Source organism: Rhinatrema bivittatum, chromosome 5, assembly GCF_901001135.1.
Source record: "Rhinatrema bivittatum chromosome 5, aRhiBiv1.1, whole genome shotgun sequence".
NCBI classification, from domain to species: domain Eukaryota; kingdom Metazoa; phylum Chordata; class Amphibia; order Gymnophiona; family Rhinatrematidae; genus Rhinatrema; species Rhinatrema bivittatum.
The window spans coordinates 60,780,160-60,801,537 of NC_042619.1; the positions used below are offsets into that span (position 1 = coordinate 60,780,160).

Sequence of the window (21,378 nt, forward strand, 5' to 3'; positions counted from 1 at the left end):
TAGTATGATGGTAACGCCTCACCAACAAGGTTGTTGTAGTAACGTCTAGCGTCATTGAAAGAGGCCTATTTTGGATGGAAGTTGGTACATAAGTTTAAGTGGCTTGTAGGTAAGACACATGCTTCTTTTAGGAAAAGAATGACTCTCAGGCTCTGGGTTTCCATCAACCAGCTGGAACAAGGGGAGGCTATGGGGGAGGTAACAGACTTGATTATCTGCCTAATGGCTTGTACTGTTAGGTGTAGATGCCAGAGCGCCAGGACATGCCTTTCTCTTCACCTGCTGGAGAGGCCTACTAATGTTGTGAGGTCATACAATGTATTTGCCCCCAAGCTTTCACATGGTTCTCTTAAAACATTTCTCCTTTCCAAGCTTCACATTTCTAGCAGTAGGCATGTGGTTCCTTACTCACATTCTTTCAGTATCTACATTGCTGGTATTCCCAGATCCTGTGTGGCTGGTTGGTTAGCGAGTAGCTCAAACATACTTTGTCTTCACCATGATACAGGTAAAACAAAAGCAGCAGCATGCACATGAATTGGACTAGCATATGAACTGTGTAATGTCAGAACAATGTGTATCTGGGGAGGACATACGGCAAGCAGGTGGGGACATGCATTATCATCCCAGGGGCCTGAAGGTTTTCTGCTAGGACATGTGTGACAGCTATGAGGTACAGCTCCATGGTTTGATGACTGCTACAAAGTGGTACTGTTTGCTTCTTTATGAGTAACAAATCCAAAAACAAATTGCTTTACACAAAAAAATTTTTTACACCATCATACATTGGTATAAAGCTCACAGGATATAAACTAAAAGGAGGAAAAAGACCTCAGAATCTCAGTGCAAGTTCTTTCAAGAACATATGCACATATTTCAGGTAAACCAATCTCAAAACTACCTGCAATTATTTATTAACTATTTGATTTACTATTTTTTTACTATTTAATTTCTTCAATTTTTCTTTTTCATTGTATATATAAAAAAACTTTTATCTTTGTTTATGTGTTTCTAAAAAAACTTATTGTGGATGATTAGATATCTGAAGCCATTCCAATTTTTGTCAAATAAAAGAATGTTTCATATGTTGATGTCCCGTTGACAATATTGAATTTAATAAGTAAGAACATATCTTATAGATACTTTGCTGTAGAACACTCTTCTTCTGCTTGATGTTTTACAAAATCATAGAGCTGTAAGGCTTCAGCATATCACCGCATTACATATGTAACTGTTACATATGTAACTCAATAACGATGATTACTGTCAGCAATCATTCATGCCCAATGCCGACATTAGCTAACGTTTCACACTCTGGCTGTATCAAGGCAATAACATGTCTAAGGTGGTACCACAGTGAAGAAACATGAGTGTGGATGTTTGAACCTTACACTTTCCTGTTTTTGCTTCTTTATGAGTGACAGAAAAACAGTTGGTTGGAACACCACATGCAGTTAGCCATTCAGGAACAGCTGACACAGAATGTGCAAGTCCTATATTGTTCAGATTCTGTCAACAAATACAGTGGCATGGCCTTAGGGTAGGGAAATAGTATTAGAAGAGCCCAATTAATATAGAGGTAATGTTACACTGTCTTATTACATGCTGTGGCTTGCCATTCATATGTCCAACTAATGTTGGGGTGAATGATACAGTCATTCTGGGTTTGCCACAGGAGATTCTGGATATGGTTGCCGGACCTGGCTTCTCACCCCTATTGCTATTCCTAACACGCCGGCTGAAATAAGGTACAATAAGGCCTTATATTCAACTTACTGTGTCATAGAATGCACCTTCAGAGTTCTCAAAAGTAGATTTCGCTGTTTGGACAAAATGTGTGGAGCTTTGATGATTGCGCCACCCAGCGTAGTGGATATTGTGCTGCTATGCTGTGTATTCCATAATCTTGCCCTACATCATGGTCTACCAATAGATATACTTCAGGTCTTACCCCAGGATCCACCATGTCCACCTGCAGAGGAGCAGGACAACACGTTAAGTGGCAGCCAACTTCGCCAAAGCCTGATACAATGCAACTTTGCCTGTTAGCAATCAACTACCCCTTCCCCTTCCATGTAAGATAGCCGAGCAGAGTGTTTGCATCAGCTCTCCTCTTGACAATCTTTTTTTACTCAAGCTTCCTCTGTCTGGCACCATGTGTGAAGAAACCATGTTGACCTAAGAACATGCCATACTGGGTCAGACCAAGGGTCCATCAAGCCCAGCTTCCTGTTTCCAACAGTGGCAACTCCAGGCCATAAGAACCTAGCAAGTACCCAAAAACTAAGTATATTCCATGCTACTGTTGCTAGTAATAGCAGTGGCTATTTTCTAAGTCAACTTAATTAATAGCAGGCAATGGACTTCTCCTCCAAGAACTTATCCAATCCTTTTTTAAACACAGCTATACTAACTGCACTAACCACATCCTCTGGCAACAAATTCCAGAGTTCAATTGTGTGTTGAGTGAAAAAGAACTTTATCCAATTTGTTTTAAATGTGCCACATGCTAACTTCATGGAGTGCCCCCTAGTCTTTCTATTATTTGAAAGAGTAAATAACCGATTCACATTAACCCGTTCTAGATCTCTCATGATTTTAAACACAGCTGCGCGCATGTTATAAAATCCGGGGTCGGTGCGCGCAAGGAAGTGCACACGTGTGCACTTTGTGTGCGCCGAGCCCTAGGGGAGCCCCGATGGCTTTCCCCATTCCCTCCGAGGCCGCTATCAGAGCCTTTCCCACCTGTAGGCACCGCTGCCTTGAGCGCCCGTCCTCGGACGTCCAAGCCAAGGGCTGGCGAGTGAATCCGCTAGTCTCTCTTTATTATAAAGGTATTAGGGATGCGGGGCAATCACGTCAGCATGCTCACGCACCACTACACACACAGGCGGGCCTCGCATTTCGAGCATTTCTCAACCGCTGTCCGGTACGAAGCTGACTGAACACCACACTAATTCCAGGGACAGGGTAGGCGGTAAATATTCAGGTTAAAGACGCGGTAAATGAGCTGGTTAACACGGCGATAATTTGGGCGCACGTTACTGTATCGGAGGGAGTAGCTAATCCGATCATTAACATGTCATATACATGTGGCGGGCGCAAAGGTATATGCGTCCTTTTCGGCAAGCGGTAAGGACGCGTAAAAGCCGATACTGAATCGCAGGTACGCCTTACGATTCCAAAACGTGCGTCCAAAGCGGGTTAAAAACCAGGAAACCACGGCCGCGCTTTACTGTATTGGCCCGAATGAGAGTAAAGTTATTTTACAATAAAAAATGTGAATTAATTTTTTATGCATATTTTTAGAGCACTTGTAACACAGCTCTCTAAAAGGCTGTAACTCTACTCTCTTGTTTGTGCAACACAATATATATTTTGTATTATCTGACATTTCAGTGTATGAATTACTGTATCTGTTATTGCTAATGCTGTAAAAATGTTTTCAATATGATATATGTAATTTTAGACATTATTATTAATATTCTCAAAAGGTGGAAATAGTTTTCAGATATAGATACATAAACATTTTTTTGTCTTTCATATTAAAATAATATAATTGAACCTTGGATGTGATTCTTTGTGTGTGGCTTGTTTGATTTTTACATTTATAGGATGATTTTCAAAAGAAAATGTAAATATAACATACTATTGTTGCAATTTTTAATAGCCCATTTACCCGCATTAAGTGTACTTAACATAAGTAAAACCTATTGACAATTCAATAGCATATATTATTTTCAAAAACTGCAACAATATATGGTATTAAATTGTCAATCGGTTTTACCTGCATTAAGGGGCGGATTTTAAAAGGGTTATATACCTAACCCCGAAAACCCACTCCTGCGCGCGCCGAGCCTATTTTGCATAGGACTGGCAACGCGCGCAAGCCCTGGGACACGTGAAAGTCCCGGGGCTTGAAAACTGGGCATGGCATGGGCGGGGCAGGGCAGTCTGGGGGCAGGGCATGGGCGTGGCCAGAGGCCTCTCCACTGCCGCTGGGCCCGGGGATCGCGCGCCGGCACTCGGCCGGGTGTGCGCAACCTACGCCTGCCTAAAGGTAGGGAGGATTTAGGTAGGGCTGGGGGGCAGGTTAGATAGGGGAAGGTGGGGGTGGGTAGGAAGGAAAGTTCCCTCAGAGGCCGCTCCGATTTCGGAGCGGCCTCGGAGGGAACGGGGGAAGCCATTGGGGCTCCCCTAGGGCTCGGGACGCACAAGGTGCACAAGTGTGCACCCCCTTGCGCACGCCGACCCATATTTTATAACATGCATGCGGCTGTGCGTGAATGTTATAAAATCAGGCGTAGGTTTGTGTGCACCGGGTTACGCGCACAAATCTACGCCCATGCATAGATACGAATATTTGGCTCTATGTGCGCTTAGCATAGGTAAATGAGCTTTGAAAATTTCTAATATGTTACATTTCAGTTTACATTTTGCTTTGAAAATGATCCTGATAGTCTGTAAATAAAACATTAAAAGTAACTATATTCATCTAGGATTAAAAAATATTGCAAATATGGATCTGGATTTTTGTGACTGATAAAGTGTTGCCTTTTCCACAGCTCAACCACATTGGGTTGAAAAAATTAATGACACTCAGTTAGACAGTGGAGAGCAGCTGAGATGGGAATGCAAAGCCAGTGGTAAACCGAGACCTACCCATCGCTGGTTAAAGAATGGAGTTCCTCTCCTGCAACAGGTAAGTCTGCAAACTAACATTTTAATGTGCATATAAACCTTTTATTGTAAAAATGTATTGGAAACGAATACACTAGTAAGAATAGTCAAGGCTACAGTGTGGTTCCCCTTTAACTTTCCCAGAAATTATTTTGAAATGCATTCCATTTCAGTTTCAAATGCTGAAACTATTTATATCCTGATAGAATATTGTACTCAGTTATATTTCAGACATGCACCTCCAAGATGTGCATGCTTCCATTATAACCTCTGAAACATGTATTTTGTCACAAAATATCACCCTTTTAAAATATATAATACTTATAATTTGCTCTTTCCTTGCTAATGGAACGTAAACGTTCCTTTTAAAAAGAAATCATGGAATTCTGTATGGGCAGGGGGCGTTACACTCCTGAGGTTCCATTTTTGTAGATCTTAGCTGGTTATAATCTAGCATTACCACTCATTAATACACAGTGATGGTGAACACTCATAAATTGGTGTCAATAGGAACCTGCTATGACATTTCAGTTAACCAAGTCAATCAAACACATATTCTCTGTATTTCTCTACTTTCAAAAAAAGCAAGCACCTGAATGTTACAATAACTCATGGCTAAACATAGTTCCCAAGAACTATAGCTCCAAGAGTTCATAAAAGGTTTGGCTGCTTACTAATTTTCTTGTAATTCCAGTTTTAAAAAGTTACTGTAGCACCATAAGATACAAGGCTTTAAAAGCAAAGTAAACCACAACATATCTCAATATGCAGAAAGCTTTTATTCTCTACTACAGTATAGTTGAAGCAAGCTCCCAGGAGCCCTAATAATCTGTATTGGGAAAGTATGTAGATTCAAGACTGAAACTGTTTCAGTCCTAAAAGCATTAAATATCTTTAATTAATCTATTGGTATGAGTACTGAGAGCGGGTTTAAATCCCACATCATTGTTGTTAAAGTATATTAAAATGTTTGTCTCATTTCTTTACATGGTTTATATTGAAGGAAACAAGATTTATTTAGTACTCTCTCAAATATTTAGATATTTTGGTGGTTAAAAAACAAACAAACAAAAAAAGATAACAAATGACTATCAATTCCAGCATTCTTCTTTTTTCCTTAAAGGTTACATGATTGCTGTGGTGTTAGTTTTACATATGGGGTACATTTCCAATAGGGCATCTAAATACAAAAATATACATGAACTTTTGAGACAACACAAAGCTGATGTTCAAACAAAAGATCATATTAGAGATGTGCAGATGAAGAAAATTGTTTTGGTTCATTGTTTTCATTTCTGAGAGAGGGGTTATTCATTTTACAGTAACTTTTAATGTTTATTTTGGTTTGGCTCTTTTGCTGAAATAAACATTAAAAAAACCAAACAACACTGCTGCTCCTGGATCTTCTCTGAACCCCTCTGTCCTCCCCTCTGACCTCCACTGTTTAAGAGTGCTCCTGGCATTGTTTGATTTTCTTATTCCTTTTTCATCTTACTATGGTCAAATGAAGTAGCAGGAGAAATCCCACCACTCACCCTCAAAGCCCCTCTTCACAGCAGATGATGATCCCCGAGCTTCTGTCCACTTTGTCACCATCAGGGCCAGCCTTCGTTGCTGCTGTTTCTGAGGGAGGGGAGCACCGGCCTGAAGCAAGCTTTGACAGCCCTATTCATAGGAATTCCCCTTCCCTAATGTGGCTGTTGGTGACACCTCCATCTGTCAATGTGACTCTGGGGCAGGGAGTGCCCAGATGTAGACCAAGGGGAGTCAGTGACATCTGTTCATGGTGCAATGGAGGTTGTCTGTGGAGGTGGTACCAGATTATTAAAAGCCCCAAATGGCACTAGAGAAGTTCTGTTTTCAGCTGGAACTCCCGATACAGCTATGGGGTCAGCTGTAACTTCGGGAGAAGAGCTGACTGGATTTCATCGAGGTGAGCCTGTTGCAATCTCTGGTCTGAGTCCCTCCTTACCTAAATCCTTTCCTGTAACCCTAGATAATATCTGGCTGGTAATTTCCTCTATGCAACAGTCCTTAACTTCTCTTACTGCCACTGTGAATAATTTTTTACCCAGGATACAAATTCATGAGACACTCTCTTCTAGGGATGTGAATTGTTTTTTGACGATTTAAAATATCGTCCGATATATTTTAAATTGTCAAAAATCGTTAGAGGCGATATTTAATAGGAATTCCCCCGATTTATCGTCAAAAATCGTAAATCGGGGGTAGGGGGAGGGCGGGAAAACCGGTACACTAAAACAACCCTAAAACCCACCCTGACCTTTTAAAATAAATCCCCCACCCTCCCGAATCCCCCCCCCAAAATGCCTTAAATTACCTGGGGTCCAGTGGGGGGGGGTCCCGGTGTGATCTTTTACTCTCGGGCCTCCAGTGCGTTGTAGAAATGGCGCCGGCGCCATTTTGTTTTTTGTTCCCCAACGTCAGGAGCATAGGAGATCGCTCCCGGACCCCCGCTGGACCCCCAGGGACTTTTGGCCAGCTTGGGAGGGGCTCCTGACCCCCACAAGACTTGCCAAAAGTCCAGCGGGGGTCCGGGAGCGACCTTCTGCACTCGAATCGTTTTGCCGTACAAAATGGCGCCGACCATACGGACCCCAAAGCTGGCCAAAAGTCCCTGGGGGTCCAGCGGGGGTCCGGGAGCGATCTCCTATGCTCCTGATGTTGTTTTGCCGTACAAAATGGCAAAACGATTTGAGTGCAGGAGGTCGCTCCCGGACCCCCGCTGGACTTTTGTCAAGTCTTGTGGGGGTCAGGAGGCCCCCCCAAGCTGGCCAAAAGTCCCTGGGGGTCCAGCGGGGGTCTGGGAGCGATCTCCTATGCTCCTGACGTCGGGGGACAAAAAACAAAATGGCGCCGGCGCTACCTTTGCCCTGTCATATGACAGGGCAAAGGTAGCGCCGGCGCCATTTCTACAACGCACCGGAGGCCCGAGAGTAAAAGATCACACCGGGACCCCCCTTCTGGACCCCAGGTAATTTAAGGTATTTTGGGGGGGTTCGGGAGGATGGGGGATTTATTTTAAAGGGTCGGGGTGGGTTTTAGGGATGTTTTAGTGTGCCAGTTTTCCCGCCCTCCCCCGATTTACGATTTACACGATATTTAAAAAAACAAAACCGCGACTATCCGATTCCCTCCCCCCCCAGCCGAAATCGATCGTTAAGACGATCGATCACACGATTCACATCTCTACTCTCCTCTACTCATGCTGAAAAAAAAACATTTTTGGAAACTGATTTGGGGAAAACTTTGTCAGTTCAGAATAGTTTGATACAAGATAACACTGTGATATATTATAGGCTGGACTCTCTAGAGAATTTTACAAGATCATCTAATCAGGATTCTTAATTTTCCAGTGGTCTCAATGATCTTTCCTTCTGAACTTTTTAACACCAATATGCAGGAATTTCTTGGGCTTTCTCAATCTGCCCTCCTGTTGATTCATAAGACCTATTATCGCTTTTGGGCAAAAGGACTGAGGAAGTAGGCGCTGCTCAAACTGCATCGGGTTCTGGTGGGGAAACTTTTGATATCTCTGCTATATCCTGGATTCTACCATAGTTGATGTGTCACATAGATTTACCTTAATAGTGACTTTTTCTTCAAATTTTGATCGTGATGTGATTCTTAAATTGTATTTTCAAGCTGTGCATATTTCTTTCATGGGGGGCAAACTTCCAATTTTTCTTGAATTTCTAGGACTACACAGCACGAAGGAAAGCATTCCTGGTATGCAACAAGAGGTTATTGATTTAGGGGCTCGGTTTCTTTTCTTGCAATTTCCTTGCAAATGTATTGTTACTTTTTCCTCTAAGAAATTTGTTTTCTTTGAACCTATTCAGCATAGATCATTTATTAATGCTCGAGTTCCTGAAAATGGTTAATATGGTGTTTACTTATTTCCTTGGATAGTATTTAGCTTAGGATAGGCTCTCTCCTTTCATGATTTAAGTACAAAATGTACAACATCCTCACTGGAAGATCTTTTCTTTTTCCTTCTTTGAAGGTCTTGTTTTAGCTTCCTTCTTGGGGGGGGGGTTTCTCTCTCTGGGCCCCCCGACTTGTGGTGGTCTCTTAGCAATTGATTGCAGTCATTGTTTATTTGCTTATTCTTCTTGTTAATATTGCAATATTCAAATGATATTTCTGTGGCAAGTTATGCTTGTATTTAATATATAAAATGATAAATTAACAATTACAAGAAAAATAAACTAACGTTTAACAAGGTATTATTTAGGGATTTTTTTATTTCAATTAAAATATGTTAGTATTACTCGGTGAAAGAACAGTTTTCAGTTTGTCCACATTCGAGCTAAGTTTAGAGATATTATTTACCTGCGGACTTTGCTCGGATTTTCTAAGAGAAGTACATGCATGCTTTCACTTTGAAACTTGCAAAGGTTTCAATGTAGCCACAGAATTTGCAACTGATTTTCATGAGAGCAGCTTTCAATTGAAAATCATGCATGTGGATTTCAAAATGCAATTTACACATATTCGGCCAAATTTTTAACCCCCCCCCCCCCCCCCCGCACATAAAATCCGGGGATTACGCATGTGGCTGGGCCTGGCGTGCGCTGCGTGCATTTTAGAAGGAGCCCAGCCGCGCACGTAACTCCCGCGGCATTGATCACTGTCCCATAGCATTGCGAGCCAGCCCTGAAATAAGTTTGAAGAAAAAAGACAAAACTGGGAAAAAGGTAGGAATTAGGGGTTAGAGAGGAGAGGGGAAGGGTGTTTAGAGTAGGGGGTAGGGAAGTTCCTTCCCAGTCCGCTCCTTAATTGGTGCGGACTGGCAGGGAACTGGGTAAGGCTACAATGTGTTGCCACGCAAATATTGCTAAACTGTCCCCTTCTTCTGCGTGAAGTGTGCACATGCGCGCACAGTTTACAAAATCGATACATCCATGTTTGCGCGCTGGGTAGCGTGCACACCTATTAAAATCTACCCCATTAGTTTTTGATCAGACTCAGAGCGTGCTGTTGGACACGCCTCACTTAAATGCAGCTAAAAGCATGTACGCTGTGAGACACCATCTTGAGGGAGGGTAATTTTAATACTGCGAATGCATAGATGTAAATCATTCTTTATGTGTATAAACAGCTTTGAAAATTGTCCTTCCCATGAAGGTTTTGGGGTTTTTTCCCCCCAGAAACAGAACATTATGATAGCAAAACCCATGAGAAATGGGAGTTTCTCATAGGTTCATCGTTCTGAGAAAAAAACAAAACTGTAAAAAAAAGCTGTGAGAATAAAACCAATCTTTTAAAATGGCAAAAGATACCTCTTTGATACAGATTAGTTTCTATATGAAATGTGGCATGTGAATGGTAATGTTTTGTACATTTAAAATATTCAGGTCATTGATGTTCTCAATTGGCCTTGAGTGTTTTGGGTGTGTTATCATCCTTGCACAGCTTGTGGCTATATTTCTGTAGAGAATGTAAAATTAGTGTGAGTAAATTACTTTCTCATGTTACTTTCATGGAGATTTTTGTTATTTTTTTCAACTCCCTATATATATTTTTGCCTCTTGGTCTTCAGCATTTTATACTTTTTTTTTTTAACATAATTCATTTCTTTACCGAGTATTACCACATCACAGGAATCCTCATGAGAAGTTAGGAAATGGCTCCATTTCTGAATTCATTTCACACGTTGTCAATCAGCTAAAGAATGTGCATTTAAATTTTGAGGAAGCTGCTGCATTTGCTAATGAATTCATAGAACACGTTTGTTAAACAGCAAACGCAAGTTAAATTGAACAGTCCGGTTGCACAGAATGCATCTGTAACCTTTGCAAATCAATAAACTATGCAATTAATTAAAAGAGAATTTGAATACCAAGTATAGTCTTGTAAATAACAGTGCCAATCAGATTCTGCTTTTAATGATGCCATTAACCATGTTCTCTGAGATAGAGAGAAGGTTATCTAATTTCCTGAATTACAATCAGTTCTGACCTTGGCTTACTGATAGGCTGATTTAGTGTCTTTGCCTACCCAGTTGTGGAGTATTTCTAAAATAATTTAGAAAGGAGCCCAGTTTCAGTTGAAACATAGGAGTAACCTGCACAGCACGGCAGATGATACCATAAGAAGCTTGCTGGGCAGACTGGATAGACCATTTGGTCCTTTTCTGCCATCATTTCTATGTAACTAAGGGGGTCATTTTCATAGCGTATTGCACGTGAAAAATGACTTTTCGTGTGCGATAGCTAGCTCGGGGTGGAGTCGGGGCAGAGTCTGCCCCGGAATAGGAGGAGTCGGAGCATCGTCGGGGCAGACGCGGCGGAAAGATCGCTGGCTACGAAAATGAAAGAACCCTTTTCACTGCCAGTAGCGTGCCCAATAGCATCACCTTTTACGATGGTGCTATTGGGTGCGAAAGCCGGCAGCGATTGCACCATGGAGGTGCGATTGCTGCCGGCTTTCGCAAGCCCGCCCCCCGCTTCGTCCCCCTGTTACCACCGGATTCTCTAAGGAATACAGGCCTAAGTTACTATGAATATATCCTCAGTGTAGAAAACAGAATTGTTGTCTTCCCATTTATGAATACATGTAAACAATTGTAGTATTCATATAACTGTGAACTTGATATGGTCAAAAATTCTATGGCACTAAACACTACTCTGGGAATCATTAAATCGTGAACAACATCTTATTTCCATCAGTATTACCATTATATCTCTGTACTACAATTAATACATACGCTCACACCAGAACTTTTGGGCCGGATTTTAAAAGGGTTACGCGCATAAGGTACGCGCGTAACCCTTTTAAACCCCCCCTGCGCAAGCCGAGCCTATTTTGCATAGGCTTGGTGGCGCGCGCAAGCCCTGGGACGCTCGTAAGTCCCAGGGCTTGCTTGGGGGGGCATGTCGGGAGTGACGCGGCGTTTTCGGGGAGTGTCTGGGGGCGTGTTTCTGGCTCAGGGGCGTTTCGGGGGCGAGGCCGAGAGCCCCGACACAGCGGCCTGTGTCTGGGCCTGCTGCACCGGCACACGTAAGTTACTACTGCCCGGAGGCAGTAGTAACTTTTAAGATAAAGGTAGGGAGGGGTTTAGATAGGGCCGGGAGGGTGGGTTAGGTAGGGGAAGGGAGGGGGAAGGTGCAGGGGGGTGAATGGAAAGTTCCCTCCGAGGTTGTTCCGATTTCGGAGCGGCCTCGGAGGGAACGGGTAGCGCGCGCCGACCCCGGATTTTATAAGATACGTGCGGCTACGCGCGTATCTTATAAAATCCCGCGTACTTTTGTAAAATCTACCCCTTTGTGTTTAACAATAAATCAACATGAATTTTTATTATATTGTACTTACCCCCACATACCATATACACATTGTATAATTGTTACATATAATTCAACAGTATAACATATTGGGGTAGATTTTTAAAGTAGCACCGGCGCCATTTTGAATATTGGCAATACGGCGCGAGTGCTCCCGGACCCCTGCTGGACTTTTGGCAAGTCTTGTGGGGGTCAGGAGGCCCCCCCAAGCTGGCCAAAAGTCCCTGGGTGTCCAGCGGGGGTCTGGGAGCGATCTCCTGCACTCGTGACGTCGGGTGACAGGAACCAAAATGGCGCCGGTGCTACCTTTGCCCTGTCATATGGTAAGGGCAAAGGGCCACCGGTGCCATTTCTATTAACGCAGCTGTGGCCCGAGAGCAGGAGATCGCGGGAGATCGCGCCGGGACACCCCCCCCCCCCCACGGGACCCCAGGTAATTTAAAACATTTTGGGGGGGTTTGGGAGGGTGGGGTATTTGTTTTAAAGGGTCGGGGTGGGTTTTAGGGTTGTTTTGGTGTGCCAGTTTTCCCGCCCTCCCCCTCCCCCGATTTACGATTTTTTGATGATAAATCGGGGGAATTGTTATTGTATCGCGGCTCTAACGATTTTTGACGATTTAAAATATATCTGACGATTGTTTTAAATTGTCAAAAAACGATTCACATCCCTAGTATTACTCATCAAAATCCAGAACCCACATCCACTCCACCTAAATTATTTTCTTTTTTCTTTTTTTCTTTTTCTTTTTTTTATTTCACTTCAAACTTCTATATCTCTAAAAAGAGTAAAAAAATTCACAAATCTTCTGTGAAGACAAAAATTTTTCTACATAGAAAATTTTTTTTAAATGGAAAGTGGTTGTTTCATAAGCATGAATCAAGAAGTAACATCCAGGTTACCTCTGTTCTTATTTGTAATCATGAACAAACCACCATCCACCTTTTATTATTTATTTATCATTTTCTCAAAACTTCAAAAGATTCAAAAAATTCAAACCAGTGTTCATTGTGAATTTTTGTCTAAAAAATGGAAATAGTCCAACACTCCACTCCCCAACAACAAAATATTTTTAAAGAAGATCTTTTTCAATGATATATTTTTCTACATCCATGCTGATAATTTTTCATTGTTGAAACTTATTACAGAATACTTAGCTCAGTCCACGCTGGTAAGTAGGTCGCTGAAAAACAAGTCCACAGTAGCGCTTTTGCCCGACATGGCCAGATTTTGAAACAAATTCTTTTTCAGGGGAAACCGCTTACCCCAAAACTCATCCCAGCTCACCAAGATGTATATTTCATCTGCATAAATCTCACTCTTTCATGTCTCCGCTCGCTCGTAATGCGCTGCATGTAAACTCTTACAAGATAATGAACCTAAATTCCCATTCACAGCATCCTCTTTTTTAAAGGGACTAAATCATGTGACCTTCTATTGACATCAATGGAGCCAGCCTTCTCTTTGAAACGAGTAACCAATCCAAACATCAAAGCAACGATAATCAGTCAACCTGGTCATTCAACCCTGCCGGAGATTCTGTTTTCAATTTATAGATCCAAAGCTGTTCTCTATAATTAAGTAAAGCCACTGTATCTGCAAAAGAAGCTGTGCTGACCACCTTATCTATCACCGTCCACCACGTCTACAAAATTATGTCCTTGTTCCATACAATGCCCCCCCCATTGGTGCTGAAAGTGTCTTGTTATTAATTCTGGACCTATGTTCCATCATTTACAATTTGACAGGTTTTTTTGTGCATCCTTCGTACACCTTAGGGCAACTGCATACAACTATGATCTCCATATCATCTTGTTCATCCGATCCACTTGAACTATCATCAGATGAGAAGGCAAAATGTACCTTCCTGGGACCTTTTTCCATCACCTTCTATCTGTCCAATTCTACACTCTGTTATTTGAATAATCTAGTTGGTCTCTCTTTTAAATTTTTAAATTTTAACTTCTTTAATTCCCCCCCCCCCCCCCCCGGAACTCTTCCAAGGTGTTTTTAAATTCAGTTAATTTGAGGTAGAGGGAGTCTGCCTACCTGGAATCGTGAACAGTATTTTCCTTTCATTTACTTGCTGCAGGACTGTGTTTGGACTTCCGGGGGTAGCTAGCACTGCCCCGATGGTACCAGCAGCCAACCACTAACTGCCACGTCGTAAGGAGGAGCCGGAAGAGGTGGTTAAAGGGGCTCTCCTGCGGCATTTTCTTCGAGGTAGAGGGAGTCTGCCTACCTGGAATCGTGAACAGTATTTTCCTTTCATTTACTTGCTGCAGGACTGTGTTTGGACTTCCGGGGGTAGCTAGCACTGCCCTGACGGTACCAGCAGCCAACCACTAACTGCCACGTCATAAGGAGGAGCCGGAAGAGGTGGTTAAAGGGGCTCTCCTGCGGCGTTTTCTTCGAGGTAGAGGGAGTCTGCCTACCTGGAATCGTGAACAGTATTTTCCTTTCATTTACTTGCTGCAGGACTGTGTTTGGACTTCCGGGGGTAGCTAGCACTGCCCCGACGGTACCAGCAGCCAACCACTAACTGCCACGTCGTAAGGAGGAGCCGGAAGAGGTGGTTAAAGGGGCTCTCCTGCGGCGTTTTCTTCGAGGTAGAGGGAGTCTGCCTACCTGGAATCGTGAACAGTATTTTCCTTTCATTTACTTGCTGCAGGACTGTGTTTGGACTTCCGGGGGTAGCTAGCACTGCCCCGGCGGTACCAGCAGCCAACCACTAACTGCCACGTCGTAAGGAGGAGCCGGAAGAGGTGGTTAAAGGGGCTCTCCTACGGCGCGTAGCTGCCGTTGGCGCGCTGCCGAAGCCGCGCGCCAAAGGCGCGCGCGGCTTTGACCGGCTTCGACCGGTTCGACTGGTTTGCTGGTGGACTCCCGTGAAATCTCTGAAAAACAACTCCAGGTAGGCTGTAAAAACTCTCAATACCTCCCAGGAGATAGTTATATGTACTGTAGGATAACCGCTTGACATTTCTGGTCAAAAGTATTTTCCTAGTTTGAAATTATATTCGAATGAAGGATGCCGCACACCAAGAGAAAGGCAAGAATTAGGCCTGCTCTGGGTGCCTCACCCGAAATGACTCAGAAGACAGTGTCAGAGTGGTTAACACCTTCCCAAAAAAACCCCATGGAGGGAGCCGCTCTAGTTGAGGTTTTGGAGCAAAAACTTCAACTTATGGCTGAAGACATCTCATTAAGCCCCGGGGCGCCTGAAATACCATCTCCGCCTGGTAACAGAGGGGAATTTCCCCAGGAGTTACCACAAATCCCCCAGCAGATGCAAAACCAAGAGCTCCAGGAAGAAATTCACATAACAGAAATATCATCCGAATTAAGAGATGATAGTAACCAATCGTTTGCACCTGACCAGAAGAGCACCCCGAAGGTCAATAAAGGAATGGTTCCAAATACTTGTCATCAAAAGGGGAAACAATTGGATATAGGATCCCCAAATATTATTATAAAACCTGGAAACATTACAATGGAGTCATTGTGGACGTATATAGCCAAGTTAGATACTTCAATCATGAAACTTGCTGATGTTGTGCAGGAAACTAATGTTGTAGTTAAAAGAAATTCAGAGGAAATGGAAACTCAAAAGAAACAAATTGTTAAGATAGAAAATCGTGTAACACAAATAGAGAAAGTTCAAAATGTACAAATAAAAGGAGAAGGAGAAATTCAGAGTAAAATAGAATTTTTAGAAAATCATACCCGTGCTCTTAATTTGAGGGTTACAAATTTCCCTAAGATGGATAAAATGAGCCCAACTGATTTATTTAGATCTTATGTGGTACAAATATTGGGGATACCAGAAAAATGTATACCTACTATAACAAGAGCTTTTTATTTGAATACATTTATAAAAAGTAAAGAACCGGAAGATCAAAGAGAAAGAGCTACTGAAACATCTGTGAATTTAACAGACTTCTTGATGAAGTCACAGGAAGAAATTAGTATTGATAAACGGGCTACCTTATTGATTTCCTTTGCATTTATGTCAGACAAGGAAAATGTATTGAGAAACTTCTTTCGTAATAGAGAGAAAAGTTTCTATGGGCAAAAAGTCTGGATTTATCCAGATTTTGTAAAAGCTACACAATTAAGGAGGAAGAAATTCCTAAATTATAGGAAAAGGGTAGTAGAGGAGGGAGGACAATTCCTATTAAAATACCCATGTAAATGTTTTGTTAAAGTTAAGGGTAACAATTATGTGTTTACGATACCGGAACATCTTGGGGTACTGCTGGGAGACGAGGTTCAGGCTAAAGAAAGTAAGTGAGGAGGGATACCTACAGTTTTATTTTTTGAAATTGATGTAGTGCAAAGCTCCATATAGTTTACTACTCCTGTAATTCCCTATTTGGTTAATACAGAAAGAGGATGTTATCTAAGATGTTTAAATCCTGATTGAAATTTTTCCTTTCGATCTGTATTATTTCATGTTATAAGATATACTTTTTGTAACAAAATTGTTTAATTGATAAATAAAGAATTGAAAAAAAAAAAATTCAGTTAATTTACTATCAAACTCCGCTGTTTGCTTTAATGCTTGTTCAACCTCCTCAATTTGCTGGCCCAGCTCTAATGGACATTTCTTCACTCTATTAACTATAAGCAGCATAAGATCTAATGAACACTTATTTAAAATCGCAGTCCAGGTGCCTACAAACTCCTTATCTTCAGAGAACAGCATAGGGATCTTATGCACCCTTAGACCCCTAGGTATGATCTCCTGTTTTATGTATTCAATTAATGTTATTTTGTTGTTGAGGAGTGGGGTGGTGGACTATTTCCATTTTTTAGACAAAAATTCACAATGAACACTGGTTTGAATCTTTTGAAGTTTTGAGAAAATGATTAATACATAATATAAGGTGGCGTGTGGTTTGTTCGTGATTACAAATAAGAACAGAGGTAACCTGGATGTTACTTCTTGATTCATGTTTATGAAACAACCACTTTCCATTTAAAAAAAAACATTTCTATTTAAAAGAATTTTGTCTACACAGAAGATTTGTGAATTTTTTACTCGTTTTAGAAATATAGAAGTTTGAAGTGAAATAAAAAAAGAATAAAAAGAAAAATAGAAAATAATTTAGGTGGAGTTGACGTGGGTTCTGGATTTTGATGAATGTCCTTTCCATCGTTAGCTGATTCCATTCTTGCTTTCTGAAATCCCCTCTTCTCTCAAATCATTCTCCATCTTCCAAGCTCACCTTCCCTCCTCCTCCGCCACTCTTACCTTCCATCCCTTCCATTCCCCCCTCAACTTCCATTCTTTCCTCTACCTTTTACCCACCTCTCTTTTGATTCTTCCTCTCCTCTCCCTCACCTTCCAGCCTCCTCACTTTTCATCCCTCTCCTTCTTCCTCATCTTTTGCAATCCCTATTATCTTCTTTCTTTTCTCCTCTCACCTTCCAACCCTTCCTCACCTTCCATCCTCCTGTCTCTCCTTTCATATCCCCCATTTTCCAACCTATCCTTCCCTTCCTTTCACCTTCATCCTCCATATTCCATCCATTTCCTCTTCCTCTCTCATCTCACCTTCCATCCTTCTGTTTCTCCCTGTCAGCTTTCCTCCTTTCCTCCTTTCCTCCCTCTGCCTCATCATCCAAGCTTACCCTCATTTTCCATAGTAACATAGTAGCATTGTAATGGTGAGATTTATAGACTAAATGGTCCATCTAATCTGCCCAGCAAATTGCTTACAGTAGTAACTAACTGCCGCTCCCTACAGGTTACCCCTATGTCTTCTTTAAGAGTAGTAACTGCTGCTCCATGCAGGTTGCTCCCATACACCCTTTTCTTCATTTCCAAACTCTAGCTTCTAGGGATCCACGGTATTTATCCCATGCCATTTTGAATTTATTTACTGTTTTTATCTATCTCTTCCTCTCTCCCTTCAACTTTCATCCTTCCCTTCCAAACCCCTTCCCCTGTAGCAGTCATTCAGAATGTAGACTGCTCTATCCCCTGCTAGAACACCTTTTGAACCACACAGGACAGAGCGTTGCCAGTGGCAGGAGAAGAAAGTTAAATGTGTGGGCCAACCGCATTGCTTCCATGCTGGTTGGAATGCTGGTGAGGCACAATGCTAACCTTCAGCTCTGTGGGCCATCACAGGAAAAAAGTGAAAAAAACTGCTAAATATTTTTCCAACCCCCACAGCCACCAGAGGAGATTTAAGTGCAGGGCCATCTCAGGAGAATGGGGGGCAATGGTAGGAGCCACCCACCAACTTTAGCCGTTGGATAGCTACAGCTCCTCAGGCCTGAAGGCAGGACGATAGAGGTAGCTATTTTGCAGCAACACTGGGAGAGAAAAGTGGTTGCCCCCTAGTGGATTGTGTCCATGGCTATAGCCACATTGGCTTTATCTTGGGGTAAGAAAACAAAGACAAAACCACTAACACCAAAATTCACTAATGTTATATATATCCAGAATCCTTTCTGAAAATGATATTTTTCTACTATCTTCAGATAGTTTATATTTCTTATATCCTTCAAGGTAGATAAGAAGAAAAAATATCCTGCCAGATTTACTTCAAACTTCTATATCTCTAAAACGAGTAAAAAATTCACAAATCTTCTGTGTGGACAAAAATTCTTTTACATAGAAAAATTTTTTTTAAATGGAAAGTGGTTGTTTCATAAACATGAATCAAGAAGTAACATCCAGGTTGCCTCTGTTCTTATTTGTAATCACGAACAAACCACACTCCACCTTATATTATTTATTAATCATTTTCTCAAAACTTCAAAAGATTCAAAATGTGGTGTTACATTTTAAATACATGAATTTTCTTTTTTATTGACTTAAAACCATAAGTCCAGAAAATTTTCAAAATGTGTTTTGTTTTGTAAAACTGCTTTTTATTTATTTTATTACAGAGCAGGGTTGAGATGGTTAATGGTGTACTGATGATACATAATGTGAATCAGTCAGATTCTGGAATGTACCAGTGCGTGGCGGAAAATATACATGGAGTCATTTATGGCAGTGCAGAGCTGAAGATTTTAGGTGAGTACACAGTTCAATCCTTTTTTTTCTAGATTATACATAAGTCTTGTCTTTTCAAAGATTATTTCACAAAACTCTGCACCTAGTGAATACTCTGAGATGCTGAAAGCACTGACTTCTTGCTACTGCTGGTAGCTGCAACAGAACATCTATAGCTGCATTTTTAAATTTAAACTTTCCTTCACATTACAAACCAAAGTGCTGACATAATTATCAACAGCAACTAGAAGTCAATTCTGACCAGCTCCAAGGCTTATGCAATAAGACTATCCCAAAATTGTCAGCCCTAATTATACAATATAAAAACATTTTCAAAAGGTTACGCTCACCAGGCCTATTTTCAAAAGGCCCAGCGAAGCGCATAATGCCCCGGGACGCGTGTAAGTCCCGGGGCTTGCAAAAGGGGTTGGGAGAGGGCGGGGAGGGGCGGTCTGGGGAGCGGGGCGGGGTCAGAGGCTCCTGGCACAGCAACTCAACGTGGATATTTTAAGGTTCAATTTCAGGCATAGATCAGCTTATGGGGGGCGGGGGGCCGGGCCTGCGTAAAAGGTGATGCTATTCGCCGCGCTACTGCTGGAGATAATGTCCCTTTCATTATCGCCGGCAGTGGTGCTGCGGCTGACTCCTTGCCCTCCCCTCCCTGACTCCTCCCCTCCCCACCCCGACTCCTCCCCTCCAGCTTATTTGCATCCTATCGCACGCGAAAAGACCCTTTTCACATGCGATAGGGGTTTATCATGTGCGTTAATCGTTTAGAAAATAATCCCCTTAGCTGGATAAACTTATCCTGATAACTGTGGAGGCATATTCAATAGTGAAATTGAACTATTGAGTATAGCAAGCTTTCTTAAAGTTAGCCGGCTAGCTAAAGCTTCCTAACTTTAGGACAGCTCTTAGTCCCAACAAGACTTAGGCAGCTAAGTCATCTGGCTAACTCTGAATTTTGGAGTTAGACAGTTAACTTAGGCCTGGATTCACTATTCTTGCCGAAAATAGTGAATTGCGTGGTACCGGGGGTGGGGGTGGGCCTGCCAAAGCCGGTAGCGATCGCACCACTGTGGTGCCGGCTTTCGCATCCAATAGCGCCACCGTGAAAGGTGGTGCTATTGGGCGTGCTACTGGCGGCGATAAGGATTCTTACCTTTTGCCGTCAGCGAAGTCGTCGTGGAGTCCACCCCAACGCCGCATCGACCCCGCCCCGACTATGCCCTGATGGAGCACTGGATGGCCGGCGCCATCTTCTTTACTCATCAGCCCCTATTATAGAGTATAGTATAATAGGGGCTGATGAGTAAAGATGGCCGGCCATCCAGTGCTCCTACCATGTGACAGGGGCCGGCCAATGGCACGGATACCCTGTCACATGGTAAGGGCAAAGGGGCATCGGCGCCATTTTTTTTTTAGAACAGCTGATGCCTGGGAACGGCAAATCTTTCCCCGAGGCCCCCCTGGATCTCTCCTCTCCCCGAGGCCCCCCTGGATCTCTCCCCGAGGCCCCCCGAGGCCCCCCTGGACCACCAGGTAATTTTAAAAGGTTTTGGGGGGGTCGGGGGGGGGGGGTTTGTTTTTTTTAGCGGCGCGGGCCTCCCTAAAAAAAAGGGTCGGGAGGGTGGGGGAGGCTAAGGGGGGTCGATTTAAAGGGTCAGGTGGGTTGTTTTTTTTATCGGGCCATCGGCGCCATTTTAATTAGTGGCATCCAAAATGGAGCGGGAGATCACGCCGGGACCCCCCCCCCCCCCCCACTGGACCACCAGGTAATTTAACATTTTGGGGGGGTTCGGGAGGGTGGGGGAGGGTAAGGAATTGGTTTTAAAGGGTCGGGGTGGGTTTAGGGGTTGTTTTGGTGTGCCGGTTTTTCCGCCCTCCCCCAAATAATTCCCGTCCCTATTTAACGATACAATACAAATGCCCCTGATGATAAATCGGGGGCATTTGTATTGTATCGTGCACTCTAACGATTTAGGACGATTTTAAAATTATCTGACGATAATTTTAATCGTTCAAAAACGATTCACATTCCTACTATTTAACATTTAGTTAATTTTTTGAATTGTAATTTCAATACAGAATCTTGTAAATAGTTATTTTTTATTTTTAATCTAACTGCCCTTTTCAAGTCCTCTGGACCCTTTATACTTCTTCTACGTTCCCAACTTGTTCCTTCACCACCCTGTTACATGTAACTTTATTTTCACTTTCTAAATTATGTTTTTTATTAATCCCATTATATGTAAACCGATGTAATATGCAAATGAATGTCGGTATATAAAAGTTTTAAATAAATAAATAATTAAATTACTTAATTAATAATACGATCTATGAAGTTATAAAATGCTTATAAATGTACCTGGAAACATG

The 21,378-nt window shown here is 42.4% G+C and overlaps 1 protein-coding gene across 5 annotated transcripts in view; it reads left to right on the plus strand.

Annotated features, from left to right (window-relative positions):
• The window catches only part of CNTN5 (contactin 5), a 2,626,638-nt gene that overhangs the window by 2,053,218 nt on the left and 552,042 nt on the right, over positions 1-21,378 (plus strand). For all 5 annotated transcript variants that reach the window (XM_029602387.1, XM_029602386.1, XM_029602389.1 and 2 more), the window contains 2 exons: positions 4,566-4,702; positions 18,891-19,020. In XM_029602387.1, the coding sequence (XP_029458247.1) occupies positions 4,566-4,702; positions 18,891-19,020 (267 nt within the window). The remainder of the gene's footprint in view (positions 1-4,565; positions 4,703-18,890; positions 19,021-21,378) is intronic.